The 16,977-nt window shown below is 37.0% G+C and overlaps 1 protein-coding gene across 8 annotated transcripts in view; it reads right to left on the bottom strand.

Moving 5' to 3' along the window:
- Positions 1-2,208: 2,208 nt before the first annotated feature.
- KLHL13 (kelch like family member 13) overlaps positions 2,209-16,977 on the bottom strand; it is a 231,580-nt gene continuing 216,811 nt past the window's right edge. For 7 of the 8 annotated variants that reach the window (XM_033112321.1, XM_033112303.1, XM_033112314.1 and 4 more), the window contains 2 exons: positions 9,476-9,589; positions 2,209-3,789 (listed from right to left, as the gene is read on the bottom strand). In XM_033112321.1, the coding sequence (XP_032968212.1) occupies positions 3,302-3,789; positions 9,476-9,589 (602 nt within the window). In that variant the 3' untranslated portion in view covers positions 2,209-3,301. The remainder of the gene's footprint in view (positions 3,790-9,475; positions 9,590-16,977) is intronic. The other variant, XM_033112350.1, reaches the window with a different exon arrangement.

Raw genomic sequence — 16,977 nt, 5'->3', positions numbered from 1 at the left:
CAGAGGTCTCTTAAGCCATCCTCATTGTTTTTTATTCTTTTTTCTTTCTGTTGTTCCATTTGGGTGATCTCTGCTACACTGTCTTCTAAGTCGCTGATTCGATCCTCTGCTTCATCTAACCTGCTGGTAAGTCCTTCAAGTGAGTTCTTAATTTTGCTAATTATGTTCTTTAGTTCTAACTGGTTGTTTGTTATGATTTCTAAATCCTTCTTTATGTCTTCTCTAAGCTCCTTAAACATTTTTATCACCAGTGTTCTGAACTCTGTTTCTGAAAGGTTGGTTAGCTCTGCTTCATTTGGTTCCAGTAGTGGAGGTTTCTTCTCTTCTTTTATTTGGGTCGTGTATCTTTGTTTCCCCATTCTGGCTGACTCTCTGTGTTTGCTTTGATGTATTAGGTAGATCCCCTAGAATTCTTATTTCTTGCTGGGTTATCTTATGTAGTATGTGTCCTTTATATTTGACTTGCACTACTTCATTCTTCTCCTCTGCGTGTGCTCCAAAGGTGACTCTTGTGTTGTGTATATTGTCCTGTTCAAGAAGATCTTTAATTGCTTTTTGCTTGTGAGTTGGTGGGGTTAACTCCTAGGCTGACTCGTTGTGAGACTTGGCTCTGCCCACCGCAGGGTGCTCTGCTGCGTGAGGGTTGACCACTTAAATGTGGTTTGGCCTCTATGGGCTCTAGTGCCTGCAGAGAATTCCCTCTGGGTGTGTGACTTGTAGGTCAAACCCGGTAGTACTCTGGTTTGGTCTGGAGTTGTCCTCTGGATATGTTGAATCTTGTGCCTCTTAAGCTGGGCCCTTGTAGGAACTTTTGATATTTAAGGTATTCCATAACTCCTTTTTTAAGTAGATCAAGAACTGAAGAAGGCAAATGTGAGATTGTTTGTAAAGCCAATGACTGGCAGATATCTTTTATAAAGAAAAATAGTTAATTTGCTGTGAAAGAAAATGTGGAATAACTTACTAGCTGTTGGAATTGTTTAATAACAGCACTCATGTGACATTAATTGTTATTCTAAATAACATATGGCACAGAGGCATAAAAGATAAGCTGTCAAAGAGAACTGTGCATGCTCTGTGGTATTCCCTGTGGCAAACTGCTGCTAACAGATCACCAACCCTATTTCTTCTTTTTTTCTAGGCACACAGCTTCGTGGTATTTTTCTGTCCCCTCTGTTTATATATGCCACAGGACTTCTGGCCAGTGGAATGTGGATAGGAGTGATGTGCCTCTTTCACGCCTGACCCCTACAGCCCTGATACCTGCAATGCTCCATTTTTCTTCTGCTGATTGAATGGAGACGATGCTGAGGACCTAAGAGGTGGAAGAGGCCACAAAACGGAAAGAACAACCACCACTTGGAGGAGAGTTGCCTGGCCAAGAACACCCATACTGGACTGTGGCAGGACCATTATTCTGTCCTGTGTAGTCTCCCATGTTTAGGCAGGTTCATTATGTGCAAATGGCTAAATCTGCTCTGCCTATAAGCAGAGAACTGAAGTCACTTGACCAGTTGCCCTTCCTTCAAAATTAACTTGCCAAAGGAGGTCTTTCAAATTCACAACAGTCTTCTTCCAACATTCAAAATACCACTGATGGGAAAATCATTTTCTTCATTTTACTTAACTCAAGACAGAGGTAATGACACCTGTACTGATAATTAACCACTGGTGACGAAATCTGGTGACACTCTAGTTGTTATATTATAGCTGGAAATTTTGGGTTCAGATTTAATCTGGTCATTTGCAGATAAAGTAGAAAAGATCATGCAGATGCCCTAACATACTTCTCAAACAATCTTTTACAAAAACATTGTTTTTGTGTGTGATCCTAGCTCCAGAACAAATATCTTAAGTCATTTTACACAATCCTTTCTCATTAGGGAAGATGGATATTCTTGAAGATCTGAAAAACTGACCTTATGGTTTAGAAATGTCTAGCAGCTCTTCTGTAGGAATGAAGAAGAGCCAATTAGCATTCTCCATGAACAAATTCCTCAAAGACAACCAACCAGCAATAAGTTTTAACCAATTAGGTTAGACCTGGTCAAATTCTTTTTTTCCTTGAATGAAACTCATTAATATGAATTAATCCAAGTTGTTCAGTGCTCCAGGTTCTACTCACTTGAATTTTGCTAAACCACCCAAAAATATATTAATAAAAGGGTGTCAAATTAGACAGTAATGGGATGCTTCAGACCAAAATGGCATTAAATGCTTTTTATTGAACAAAAAGATAAAACATGGAAGTTGAATTCACTGGGCAAAAGCAGCTTGCCAGGTGAAGCTGCTATACTTTGTGCTAAATAACCTTATAAACTGAGAGTATACAGAAGACATATAGTATGGAAGTTACCTCAACAGCAAGGGAGAAGGTGTAGTTTATACTTTGGGAAGGTAAAATTTGGTCAAGTGACACATTTAGTTGTTCAAAATTTCAAGCCCTTATCCACTTAATTCAGTATGATTCCACATACGTGCATTCAGTACATACTGAATTCCCATTTTAAATGAAGCTGCATTTTGGAATAAATTTATTTTTTTTACATCTATTTGACATGCCACTCAATTTTTTAAATTTTGTATTTGATATTTGTATGTGTGTTTATGTATTTATACACACTTTAAAACCCTTGTTTATAAATACAGGGGTCATGCTGCTTTAAAAAAATAATATTGGTGAATTTTAGTTATTATTTCTTCTGTGCATCTAAGAAACTTCATGTGTTCTCAATGCACCCACACAGGTGGGTTGACACTATATGTCAAAAATACTTTATGAAATGAGTAAGGTAGCTCATGCGTGTTGGCAACCTTTTGTCTATTGTTTTCTGTGGGAGCAGGCTGCCTCCTTTTGACACCTTACTGTGAAGATGAAAGGAATACTTTTTACTTTGAAGCCTAGTTAGCACAGTTGTACATTTACTATAATCCACCTTCAACTTGGTTGGGCTTTCTAATGTAAGATGACAAATACGTTATACTCAGTACACAGCATCAAAAAAGTACTGAAGAAACATTTTAAAGACAATACCTTGGTTGGCTTTTTTTCGTATTGTTTTTTTGTATGTTAAACATCAGCTTCTATGGGATACATTTCCAGAATGGTTTTGTTACCACTTATTAACCCTCTAGGCCAATCAAACAGCACAAATAACATCAATGTTGCTTTTTTCCAATATCTATATCAATTATTGAAGGCTAATCTTAACATACACTAATTAAGAGGGAGTGGCAAAAGAGAAGAATCCAAGAAACATTGCAAATATAGGACTACAGCATCTTAGTTGTAGGGGTGATCTTATGGTGCAGAAAGAGGGGACTCTCTAGAAGGTGATGGTGTTGTTTCTTCAGGTGGAAAAACCATGAGTGTGCAAGCTCGGATGCCACCCAGGGACTCAGGGAGATCAAAAACCTTATGCCATTCATCTTTATCTGGATCATATTTCTGCACTATCTCTACCATACAACGATTATTCCAGGAATACCCACCAACCACATAGATTTTATTTTCAAAGACAGCAACTCCAACATCACTCTGCCCTCTTAACATGGCAGCAATTGGGGTCCACTGGTCAAGGATAGGTGAGTAGTATTCACAGCTTAGGACATCATCATAATCACTTGTTCCTCTGAAGTGATTGCCACCAATGACATAGAGCCTTTCTCCCACTGTACACATGCAATGCAGACCTCTGACAGTGGTCATCGGCGCCTTCTGGATCCATTTGTCAGCATCAGGGTCAAAGCACATGAGCTCCTTTTGGAAAGTGTCATGAGTAATTCCTCCTAAAGAATGAAAATAATAGGCATGAGCTAAACAGATCATCATAAAAATGCAAGAGTAAATAAAAGGCTCTCTGTCACAGATAATTAACTTCTAGCCACAATTATGATATTTTAGTTTATCAATAGTATTTTTAGAAATGTCTACTTTCTATAAATACTTTCCCTGAATTAAAAATAAAGAAAATAACATTTTCATCTTCTTAAAGGACAAAAATATAGTTTATATCATTGCAATGACTTTCTCAGAGACCTATGGGATTTAATAGGCTTAACTGAATGAAAACATATTTTGGTCACTTTTTGAGTTGGGTCTTCAGTAAATCCCAACTACAAAGCATCATTCACTGCCACTGCTTTTTAGCAGGTACCCTCTGGGTGCTGAGCACAGGGCTAAGGCACTTTAAATTCTAGGTGCCCATTTCCTCACTTGCTGAAGAAGAATATCTACTCTAGTTATTTCATTAGAAGTGTGACTATGACTATGAGTTGAAATAAATCAAAATACTTTGGAAAAGTTGAAAGTGTTATGCAAATAAACAAGCTTATAAGAATATTCAGAATTGTTTCTTTTTGTAGAGTTTTGGGTGGATGAGGTAAGGATGGGTAATGTCTTCTATCAGCATGGGTATTTAAAAAGCTAAAAAATTAAAATGCTGAATATATATGGAATTCTATATGTGCAGCAATCGGTTGTTGATCTATTGTGTCTATACCATCTACAAAGTGTATTTTTAGAACACAAATAAATTAGTCTCTACATTAAAAGAATCAGACTACATGTTCTGCAGATTAAGGAGAGATCTAAACTAATTTTCAATGGTGTCATTCAAAGCTCTATTATCTGGTGCCAGATGAAAATCACTGTTTTTTCTTCTGCTTTTTTATATTTTTTCCTGTGCTTTACAGAATTCCCAGAAAGCAAAACAGTGTTCTTTGATTTGAAAATCAGCTATGGTTCCTATCCTACTCTTGATTGTGAAGGTCATTTGTACAATATGTGCTAGTTATGCTAAAGTACCACTAACAATTCAGATGTCATCTCCCCCTTTCCCCCCCCAGAGGATTTGGAGCTCTCATTATAATTACATAGCATCTACAGACAGAAAATAAGTAGATGGTATAAATCATTGACTACTGGAGCATATGATATTCAGGATGGCTCTTTCAATATAAGACATCCCATAGTTGCTCATAAATTTAACACCAGAAACCTAACAATCACATACTATAGGCTTTTCACTGATCCTTTTTGATTACAGATTTCATAAAGCAGTGTTCAGAGATTCAGACCACAAATGTCACCTTAATGCCTTTGTTCTCTAATAATGTAACTGCTGGCCTGGCACAGGCAGGCCTTCAAAAGGGGAACACACTGCCAGAGGCAGACTGTGTCAGGCCCGAATGATAAGAAACTACCTACCAAAGGGAAATTTCAATAACAGAGGTAAACATTACAGGAAAATAGGTCTCCTTTCTAAATTCAACAGAAGGATGATTTAAACACCAAAAGTTTGAGAATGAAAGTTATTATTGGGACACTGGGAGCAAACTATAGTCCTTTCAGACTTTATTAGAAAAATATATGTGCATCTGGCCAAAATATAGGATAACAGCACAGAATTATTCATGCAATGACACCATGCAATGATAGAATCTCATTATAATGCTAAGGAACAGGGAAACATAAGTTGCACTAAATAAGAGAATGAATATTATTCTGTATTATATGTATGAGTATACGAAAAGCAAGTTTATGCACAATAGAACTTATATGTTAATAATGATATATTTCCTCAAAGATATTAGCTACATTTTAAATAAAAATGAATTAAGGGTTGCTAAAAGAATATGATGGTGATTATAAGAGTACAGAATTTGAGTACGGAGCATGAGCATGGAAAGGCAAGTTAGAGAAATGAAATAATTTCCTTTTTTTTAATTAAAGTTTATTAAGGTGACAATTGTTAGTAAAGTCACATAGATGTCAGGTGTACAATTCTGTAATACATCATCTATATCGCACTTTATGTGTTCACCACCCAGAGCCTCTTTGCCTTTTTGTTCTCTATTTCATTTAGTTTTGCTCTGATTTTTATTATTTTCTTCCTTCTGCTGAATTTGGGTTTCATTTGTTCTTCTTTTTCTAGTTCTTCAAGGTGTAACGTGAGGTTATTTATCTGGGATTTTTCTTCTTTCTTCAAATAGGCCTGTAATGATACAAATTTCCCTCTTAAAACTGCCTCTATTGCATCCCAAATATTTTGGTAGGATGTATTTTCTTTCTCATTTCTTTCTATGTATCTTTTGACACTCCTCTTATATCTTCTTTGAGCTAGTCAGTCTTTAAAATTATGTTGTTTAGTCTCCACATATTTGTGATTCTTTCTGGTTTCTTTTTGCAGTAGATATCCAATTTCGATATCTACTTGTTATCAGCCTTGTTATCAGAGAAAATGCTTGATATGATTTCAATCTTCTTAAATTTGCTGAGGCTAGTTTTATGTCTCAATGTATGGTCTATCCTTGAGAATGTTCCATGTACACTAGAAAAAAAAGTATAGTCTGATGTTTTAGGATAAAGTGCTCTATAATGTCAATTACGTCCATTTCATGTAATGTGTCATTTAGGGCGGCTATTTCGTTATTTATTTTCTGTTTGGATGATCTATCTATAGCTGTCAATGATGTATTTAGGTCCCTTACTGTAATTGTGTTTTGGTCAATTTCCCCTTTTAGTGCTGTTACTAGTTGCTTGGTATATTTCGCTGCTCCCTGATTGGGGGCATAAATATTGATGAATGTTATGTCTTCTTGTTGTATAGTCCCCTTTACCATTAGGAAATGTCCATCTTTGTCTCTTGGTACCTTTTCACCCTGAAGTCTGTTTTATCTGATATCAGTATGGTTACACCTGATTTTCTCTGGGTACCATTTGCTTGGAGTGTCCATTTCCACCCTTTCACTTTGAGTCTCTATTTGTACTTCTAGCTGAGATGTGTCTCTTGGAGGTAGCATATGATTGGATTTAGTTTTTTGATCCAATCTGCTATTCTGTGCCTTTATATTGGTGAGTTCAGTCCGTTTACATATCAAGTGATTATTGACATGTGAGGATTTCCTATCATTCTATCTTTGGTTTTCTGGTAAGTCTGTGTCTCCATTGTTTCTTTCCCTTTTTGTTGCTGTCTATTATTTCAGTGTGGTGGTATTCTATGATTTCCCCCTGTGTTTCTTCTTTTATTATGTTATGTATTTCAGTTCTGGGTGTTTTTTATGCGGTTACCATTAAGTTTATGTAAAAGCCCGTTTCATATTTAGAGTATTCCATTTTCTTCAGAATAAGCATTTTTTCTCCATCCCCATATTCCGATTCAGGCCTTTACTCCCCCTGTTTTATGTTTTTGTTGTCAAATATTATCCCTACTTATGCTGGTCGCACAGTCCACTTCAGTATTTCTTGTAGTGCAGGTCGTGTATTAGAAAATTTCCTCAGCTTTTGTATGTCTTGAAAGGTCATTTTTCCTCCTTCATTTCTAAATGATATCTTTGCTGGATATATTATTCTTGGCTCATAATTTTTCTCTTTCAATAGTTTGAATATTTGAGTCCATTTCCTCCTGATTGTAGAGTTTCTGCTGAAAAAACTGATGATAATCCAATGGGCTTTTCTTTGTAGGTTACTATTATATTTTTCCTGGCTGCCTTGAGGATTCTTTCTTTGTTGTTAATTTTTGACGGTTTCATTACAATGTGCCTTGGAGAAGGCCTGTTGGGATTGAGGTAATTAGGTATTCTTTTTGCTTCTTGGATTTGAGGATCCAGTTCTTTCCACATTTATGAAAGTTCTCGTAGACTGTTTGAATATACTTTCTGTTCCTTTCTCCCTTTTATTCTCTTTCTGGTATGCCCATTATTCTTATATTTCTCTTTCTGATGGAGTCAGAAAGTTCTTGTAGATTTCTCCCATTTCTTTTAACTCTCAAGTCTCTCTCTTCTTCCATCTGTGTCATTTCCAGATTTCTGTATTTGATGTCGCTGATTCCTCCATCTCGTCAACTCTACTACCTAAGCAGGCTATTTCATTTTTCATTTCTTTTATTGAGTTCTTAATCTCCAGAAATTCTATTTGGTTCTTTTTTAAAATTTCAATCTCTTTGGGAAAATATTCATTTTGTTCTTTGATTGTGTTTCTGAGTTCATTAACCTGGATGAATGTGTTTTCTTGCATTTCGTTGAGGTTTTTCAGAACTGCAATCTTGAATTCTCTGTCATTGAAGTCACATATTTCCATGTCTGGAAAATTTTCTGGAAAATTTTCATTTTCTTTCCAAGCTGTCTTGTTACCTTGGTTATTCATGGCAATTAATGAATTATTATTTTCTTCCCAGGCATCTACGGAATGGGTTCTGCAACAGGTTGATAGAAAGAGGTCTTTCTTTTGTTTTCTAGTGGTGTTGGTAGAATGTTTTATTTTCTCTCCGACTGCAGCCTTTTATTCTCTCTCACACTGTAGTGTTATATTTTCTCTGCACTGTTTCAGCTTTTTACACAATGGGGGTGGTACCTGGAAGGTGGGCTTCTCCTCTGTAAACAGTTTGCCTGTATCATACAGCATCACCTCTGTGGGGGGATTTGGAGAGTGTCTGAAGATCCAAATCTTTTCCTGCACCCGAGTCAGAACCTGTGTGTTTCAGCTGCTCTGTTTCCTCCTCCAGAGATCCCCTAGATAGGCTCGGACAGGGGTGGGGTGGGTTGTGAGAGGTGGCCCAGAGCAATGGCGGTGACCACCACCACAGCCAGTCCTTTACCCAAGGCTCCCTCCCCTTTGCTGGAACTAGTTGGACTGTGAGTCTGTGGCTGTGGGCCACAGTTCTCAGAACTCCAAATGTTCTGTCCTTTTGGCCTGACACTGGTACTGTTCTGCTTCTAGCACTGGGAGTTGGGGTGGGGGCGGCTAGGCTCAGTGCCTAAGCCTTCCATCCTCTGCTTGGCAGTGAGGGCTCAAACCGCCATTTTCACCTTCTTCCCTCAGTCTTTGCTCTGAGGTCTCTGCTGAGAGCGTTTGCTTCAGCCGTTTTATATGCTGATCCCTCAGACGGGACTTTGGGCCATAAACAGAGAGCTAGCAGTCTGAGTTCTTCCCCCTCCTACTACTGCGGTAGTGCCGGAGTGCAACGAGCTCGGAGCTCTGAGCTCTGGTCTGTGTCCTGAACCCGCGCAGCCCGCATCTCTGCACTTCCCTCTTCCCACTTCCCTCTTCCCCTACTCGCCCAATTTGCCCACATTTAGATGATTTCAGTTGGGTACTTATTAGTATTGCTTGTCTGCTATGCAGGGAGTCCTTTGTGGAATTATACTTCTTCAGTTTGTTGCAAATTCCAGGGGAGATTTCAAGAGGCTCACCTCATGCCGACATTCATACGCTGTAATCGAAACTGAACAATTTCCCATTTCTTCTAAGTTATGTATATTCAGTAGGATTAGTTTGCTGCTAGTCTTATGAAATTACAGATTACCAAAATACTCATATAGAAATGTATACACACAATACATCTTCTAAAATCATCAAAAATTATATTTTGATTATCTATTTCATGGGTTATTTTTATCAACACTATATAGAAAGATAGTTACATAGTTAAAAGTTTATGTATTATATTAATTGTATTGACATCAAATTGTTTACCTGAAATATACATTACTCCTCCATACACAGTTCCAGCATGGCCATAGTGGGGCTCACTCATTTTGGCTACATAGGTCCATTCATTTGTTCTTGGATTGTAACATTCTACAGTAGCTGTTGTTAAAAGAAAGAAAGAATAGGAAAAAAAAGAAAGAATAGAAAAGAAAATGATTCATAATTTCAACTTTAGCAATTAATTATTTTTCCTTTTAAGTAGAACAATAGTAATATCCAAATAACTGAAGCATATCTATTGTAGATACGGGACATTTTCTGGGGGTCTAACATTAATTATTGAGATTATAGTAATTTGAGCCTTTAATGCATGCTACATTGGACTAGATACTTAATGCAATAATGCAACACATTTTTGCCAGTGCAGAAATCACTAGGATTTCTTTTCTTCCTGTATTTTATTACACCTTTATAATATGACCTTTCTCCCATTTTTTACTCCAAAAGTGTGGGAAGAAAAGATGAAAAAATCGCAAGGAAGAAAAACATTTCAATTTTAGATTTTCATGTTAATACACTATATAAGAAAAAAGGTTACTAAATGTGAAGCAAAATTTTAAGTTGAAAATGAAAGTATGCACACCACCTGTGTATGTTCTAATGCATATTGCTTTATTTCATACACATACTACAAACAAGACACTAACAATAATTTTTCTACATCTGTACATTAAAGCCAATAGTCTGTACACACCCAACATTGTTGAAGCCAGTACTTCTCTTAATTTGAGATGATTAGCAGCATAATATGAAGTTAAGATTTTTATTAGGGGTACTGCTCTCAGTAATTTATCATCTTTAACAAAATGCTTTGGAGACGTGACATCAACTTATTTAAATATAAATTTATTATAACCTCAATAATATAACAATAACTGTCCAGACTGTGAGCCTTTTTAGAAAGGCAGACAGATATAAGACTGTTATGAGAACTCTGGTTAAAAGCACGAAGTTTAGATAAACTTGAAAAATTTATACAATTTATTGCAGACACTACCAGGTGCCAACCTAATTTCTTGTTTTTCCCAATCCTGCTTTTTTCCTTACTAAGAGAACCACAACACTGCTCAGGTAAGTGCTGTGCCAAACAAAATAAAATTGAAATTAGCAGATTCCCTTGAAGCTGGAGTTGACCATAATATACTTCTAGGCAAAGAAATGGAAGGAGAAGTCTACTGGGTGTGGCGATTTGATCAATCCATGGGAATAAGGTTTTGCTACCTGCAGCCAAACACAATTCTGACTGATGAATCATCCGTTCAACCCAGTTTCCTATTAAAAATGGATAAAGAAGTCGTGGTATGTATACCCAATGGAATACTATTCTGCCATAAGAAAAGATGAAGTAGTACCACTTGTGACAACATGAATGGATCTTGAGATTATAATGCTAAGTGAAATAAGTCAGACAGAAAATGTTGTGAACCATATAATTTCACTGATATGTGGAATATAAAACTGAAAACAACAAAAGAACAAGACAAACAAACGAGAAACAAAAACTCATAGACACAAACAATAGTTTAGTGGTTACCAGTAACCACTAAAGGGTAAAGGGAATCAAATATATGGTGATAAGGGTAAAGGGAATCAAATATATGGTGATGGAAGGAGAACTGACTCTGGGTGGTGAACATACAATGTGAGATGATGTATTACAGAATATAGATGATGTATTACAGAGTTGTACACCTGAAATCTATGTAACTTTATTAACAATGGTCACCCCAATAAACTTCAATTAAAAAAATTAACATGCTTTGAAGGGTGGACTAGGCATTAGTGTTGGTGCATAGGTTCCCAAGGGGAGTACTTCGAAGGTGACTATAGTGATATTCAGCAATGAGGTGTGTAGCATTTTTTCTAGGATGAGGTTGTGAACTTAATTGTCATACCTGGTATTCATGCCCTTATTTCTGTTTTCCATATTTACAAGAATAGTGCCAACAATTTTGATAGTGGGAGGGGACAAGGGGTGATGCAAGGCAGGGAGTTGTACCCACAAAGCAGTGGTTTCATTATTGTCTAAGAGCGGTGGGCACTGTAATGAGGTAACTGGGAAAATCTAGAGCAAGAGTCAGGCAAACTATAGTCAGAAAGTCAAATCCAGTATGCAATCTTCTGTATGGCACTGAAGGTAAAAAATATGAATGGTTTTTACATTTTTAAAGAGTTGGGGGGGAAATCAAAGAATATTTTGTGACATATGAAAATTAGATGCATTTTAAATTTCAATGTTCATATAAAGCTTTATTGGAACACAGCTTCACCCATTTTTTAAATAAGTTTCCTATAGTTGTTTTTGCTTAGTTATGAAGAGATCTTCATAACTGAAAATATTTACTTTCTGGCTCTTTACAGAATTTTGCTGACCCCTACTCTAGAAAATCATCTTCAGTAGTCTGGTGGCCTGGTATTTAAATTAGGGGCACTCTCCAATTTAATAATTACACTTAGGTTGGTTGTTTCACATATTTCACCAGGAATCTTATTTTCTTGGATGAGTCCACTTGAGTCCAGCATCAGTCCCAAGGGATGATGTAAAACTTACTCGTTCTTTGAGATTGGGAAAGAGATTAGGCCTGAAGAAAACCATTTGGACAATGATGGCTCCTACAGAAGGTAAATGGGCTCTAGAATCCTAAAGTGCTAGTTGGTGATGTGCTGCTTATTAAATAATACCCCAAATCCATTAAGGGATATGGAGGTATTTGATAAATTTCAGCAAGTTTATTGTACATTTATTTGAAAAAAATCTAAGTTGTTTTCTATAAGTTATTTCATTATTTGCAAACTTGATTTATTAATATTTAACTGAAGTGAAAGATATCCTAGCTGTCATATTTATCTTCAATATAGAAAACCTCAATGGAAGATCGATTGCTTATGACGTAACTTTGAAAGATGCCAAAAATAACTGACTCCTTTTTACTTAAGTGACAGCTACTCTAAGCTTCCCCTAGGTTCCCATTGTACCTGGTGTCAAAGTAAAGCAACGTTTCTAAGGAATTATATTTCATCAATATGCCAGGCTCATACACACACACACACACACACACACACACACACACTAGTAGTATCATTTTGATTTATTATGGGCTTGGGTCCAAGCACTCCATGAAAGGATTTTAAAAGGCCAAATGCATTAAAATGATCTAAAATGTCTTGCAAAGGCTGCCACTGTTTTCTTTCATAATTATATATAGGCAATGGTTATTGGGTGTATGAAGAATAAATGATGTACTGGCACTAACGTAATGAACCTATGAAATTATTAAAAGGCTCTCCCATCAATCCCCTTTTCCTGACACCCATTCCTACCCTCTTCTTTATTTACAGAAGCATGTTAATATGTCATCGTAATCAGTTAAGATGGGAATATTAAGTTATTACAACAAATGTGTGTGTGTGTGTGTGTGTGTGTGTGTGTGTGTGTGTGTTTGTATGTGTGTGGAGGGGTTGGTTTCCATTAAAAAAAAAAAAAAGCAATGCTTATGGAGCACGAGAAAAGTTAAAAACCCAGCCTCTGGCTGGAATATTCAGAAATAAAAGCAAGAGTTTCTTTAGAACCAAAACCTGCTATTATGCAGAAACAGTGGGCCCTAGAAACCTGGAAAGGGCAAGTGACACATATACTTTTCTTATTTACACAGAGAAACATTAACAGATAAAATTCAGAAGAACTCATTGATATTATTCTTTTGGGAGGTAATCAGGGCAGGTTATAGCAGGCTTGGTTATCTCAACAATAAAGAATGTGACAAGATGGGACAGTTGACTTCTTGCTCCCATTTGGATTCAACATAGGAGGAACTCTAAGGGAGTGAGGCTGCGTCTGAAAAAAAATTGAAGCTCCTCATTTCTTGGTTTTATGTAATGACTCCTTTTGGCCTGAAGGTTCTCCTGGAGTCAAGACTTTCACTTTGAGTGCACTTAATAAGTCAATCATATAATTTTTAAAACAAACTTACAATATATTTTAACTTAAAATAATTACTACAGATTGGATTTGCTGGATATGTTGATTTTAAGGGAAGCAATCATTTTCTATAATAGTTTAGCTACTTACAGATTTAAAAAGATAATTTCAAAGGGAAAGAATATCAAATAGTTGGCCTTTAAATGTTTCTTTTCACTTTCAAGCTGAAATACAGAAGACTGTTTTTAATAAGAGATGGAGGTGATTTCTGAATGTCCTGAGCAAGGAAGCTAGCCCCTTGACCAATGGAGTAGTCTTCTTCTTGTTCCCAATTGAATGTAATATGTGAAGGGCTCAAACTAGGTGGGGATCAAGTCAGAAAAGAAAACCTCTAACTTCTAGGTTGTATGCAATGCCTGTCCTTGGCCTGAAGATTATAAATTCTCAGAAGAATTAGAACTCTAACCAATATGAGGAACATATATTGAACTTAAGAGCTACATATTAACAGGGATGATAAAATCAACAAGCAAGCCAGGGATGAAAAATATAGCTATTTCCTTTGAGAAAAAAAAAATTCAAAGTGACCATTGACTGCCAGGGTTGATAATCTATAATTTGTAAACTAGTGAAGATGATCTAACACAAATGGTTTTCTTAAGAAAGCGCCAAGTCACTAGTTGCAGCTTGTGGGTATATCCAGACACCATAAATTTAAGATAGTATACCATGAAAATAACATGTGTGGATTGACTGAAGAGACCTGAAATGGTAATTATATATTAAAAGTATTAATACCTCAAATGCTTTTAAAAGTCTGAATATTAAAATATATTGGGAAACCTGTGTGTTTCGTAATCATGACACTTAGTCCAACAATCTGGAAAGTCTAGTCTTAGGAAAAAAAATATCATTGTGACAACAAAGGAGAAAAATTGTGGGTAGCAAAGATCAGTAACATTAAGATCATGTCACTAACAAGAAAGGGCTTGATAAGCTGAAAAGTGTAAGAGCTAAGAGCAGTTATTTTTCTCTCCTACAAATAGCTTATTCTCAAATCCATTAAACTACCATTTATTTCTTAGCATACTAAAGAAAATTATTCTGATAATTACTCTGAATTTATCCAAGCTAATATCAATATTTTAAACTTCCCCAGCTTTCTGGACAACTACAAGGACTCTACAACAGAGAATAAAAGAATAGTGGTGGAAAAAAGGCCAAACAATGATTGTAATGACAGATAAATAGGGCATGATATAAAATGTGGTCTTCCTGATTTCCCTTTTGGACAGCTATCTCATTCCAATTTTTCTAAAATAATAGAATTGTATTTTCTAGGGTTAATCTGTATAGCCAAAGTATTGCTATGTTAACTGTACATGTGATCAATCTTAGATTAGGACAAAAAAAGTGACCATCCAATAAAGCTTACCAGCACAGCCTACATTGAAGAAAACTGTTTGGTATTTCACCAAGAGAGAATGTTTTTTTAAAACTAATAGCCACAGATCATACTACTCAGAGTAATAAACTTTGGATAATATTAAACTTTGTACATTTAACCAACAAAGAAAACAATAGAGGAAGTCATCAAAATGGCGGCGTAAGGTAAGCCGCTGTAAAGCTCCCCTGGAATTTACAACAAATTAAACAGCTATAACTCCATAAAGGACTCCCTGCACAGCAGACAGGCAAGACGAAGAGGCCCACTACTGAATTCCCCTAAAGGTGGGCGAATCGCGCGAGCAGCGGAGAGGGAAGGGAGAAGTGCGGAGACGGAGCCACGTGGGCACAGGACGCAGACCTAGCTCAGTGCTCTGAGCTCGCTGCATCCCAGAACTACCACAGCTGTGGGAGAGGGAAGAACTCGGACTGTTAGGGTTCTGCTCATGGCCCACAGGGCTGAGGGGGCAGCATATAACATGGCTGAACCCAATGCTCACGGCAGAGACCGCAGAGAAAAGACTAAGGGAAGAAGGCGGAAAACGATGGTTTAAGCCCTCACTACCGAGCAGAGAACAGAAGCCTTAGGCACTGCGACTACACGCCCCCTCCCCACCCTAACCCAGAGCTCACCCCGCTCCAACCTTCACGGTGCTAGTAGCAGAACAGTAGCAGTGTCAGATCAAAAGAACAGAATACTTGCAGTTCTGAGAACTGTGTTCCACAGACACAGATTCTGCAGCACAACTAGTTCCGGCAGAGAGGAGAGAGTTGTGGAAGGAGGACTGGCTAATGGTGGTGGTCGCCACCATTGCTCTGGGCAACCTCTCACAACTAACCATGCCCATATCCCTACTTATCTGGGCGGATCCCTGCAGAGGAAGCAGAACTGCTGAAATATACAGGCTCTGAATCTGGGGCAGGAAGAGCTTTGGAACTTCAAAAGCTCTCCACATCCCCACAAGGACACGGTGCCCTCTGACCCAGGAGAACTATTAACAGAGGAGAAGGCCGTCTCCCAGGGAATCCCCCCATTGTGTGAGAAGCTGGAATAGTGCAGAGAAAACATAGCACTACATTGTGTGAGAGAAAAAAAAGGCTGCAGTTGGAGAGAAAATAAAACATTACACCAACAAGTACTGGAAAACAAAAGAAAGACCACTTCCTATCAACCTGTTGCAGAAGGCACTCCTGTAGATGTCTAGAAAGAGAAATAATAAATCAGTAATTGCCAGGAATAACCAAGGCAACAAGACAGCTCAGAAAGAAACTGAAAGGTCTCCAGAAAAGAAAGTTAAACATATGGAAATATGAGACTTCAATGACAGAAAATTCAAGATTGCAGTTCTGTAAAAACTCAACGAGATGCAAGAAAACACAGAAAGGCACTTTAATCAACTCAGAAACAAAATCAAAGAACAACATGAGCATTTTACGAAAGAGATTGAAATTTTAAAAAAGAACCAAAAAGAAACAAGAAAAATCCCAAATAAATAACTTCATGTTACACCTTAAAGAACTAGAACAAGAAGAACAAGTGAAACCCAAGGTCAGCAGAAGAAAGGAAATAACAAAAATCAGAGCAGAACTAAATGAAATAGAGAACAAAAAGACAATAGAAAAAATTAATGTGACAAAGAGATGGTTCTTTGAAAAGATTAACAAAATTGACAAACCCTTGACTAGACTCACTAAGATAAAAAGAGAAAAGACACTAATTAACAAAATCAGAAATGAAAAAGGGGAAGTTATCACAGACACCACAGAAATACAAAGGATCATCCAAGAATACTATGAAGGACTATATGCCAACAAATTAAATAACCTAGAAGAAACGGACAAGTTCTTAGAAACATATAACCTTCCAAGGCTGAACCATGAAGAACTGGAAAATCTAAACAGACCGATCACCAGTAATCAAATTGAATCAGTCATACACAACCTTCCCAAAAGCAAAAGTCCGGGACCACATGGCTTCACTAGTGAATTCTACCAAACCTTCAAAGAGGATCTAATACCAATCCTGCTCAAACTCTTCCAAAAAATTGAAGAAGAGACAGGACTCCCTAGCTAGTTTTATGAGGCCAACATTACCCTCATACCAAAACGTGATAAGGACGAT

This window comes from Rhinolophus ferrumequinum, chromosome X (genome assembly GCF_004115265.2).
Source record: "Rhinolophus ferrumequinum isolate MPI-CBG mRhiFer1 chromosome X, mRhiFer1_v1.p, whole genome shotgun sequence".
Taxonomy (NCBI): Eukaryota; Metazoa; Chordata; class Mammalia; order Chiroptera; family Rhinolophidae; genus Rhinolophus; species Rhinolophus ferrumequinum.
Note: the sequence above shows the minus strand (reverse complement) of the source record. Positions and strands in the feature narration are given on the sequence as shown.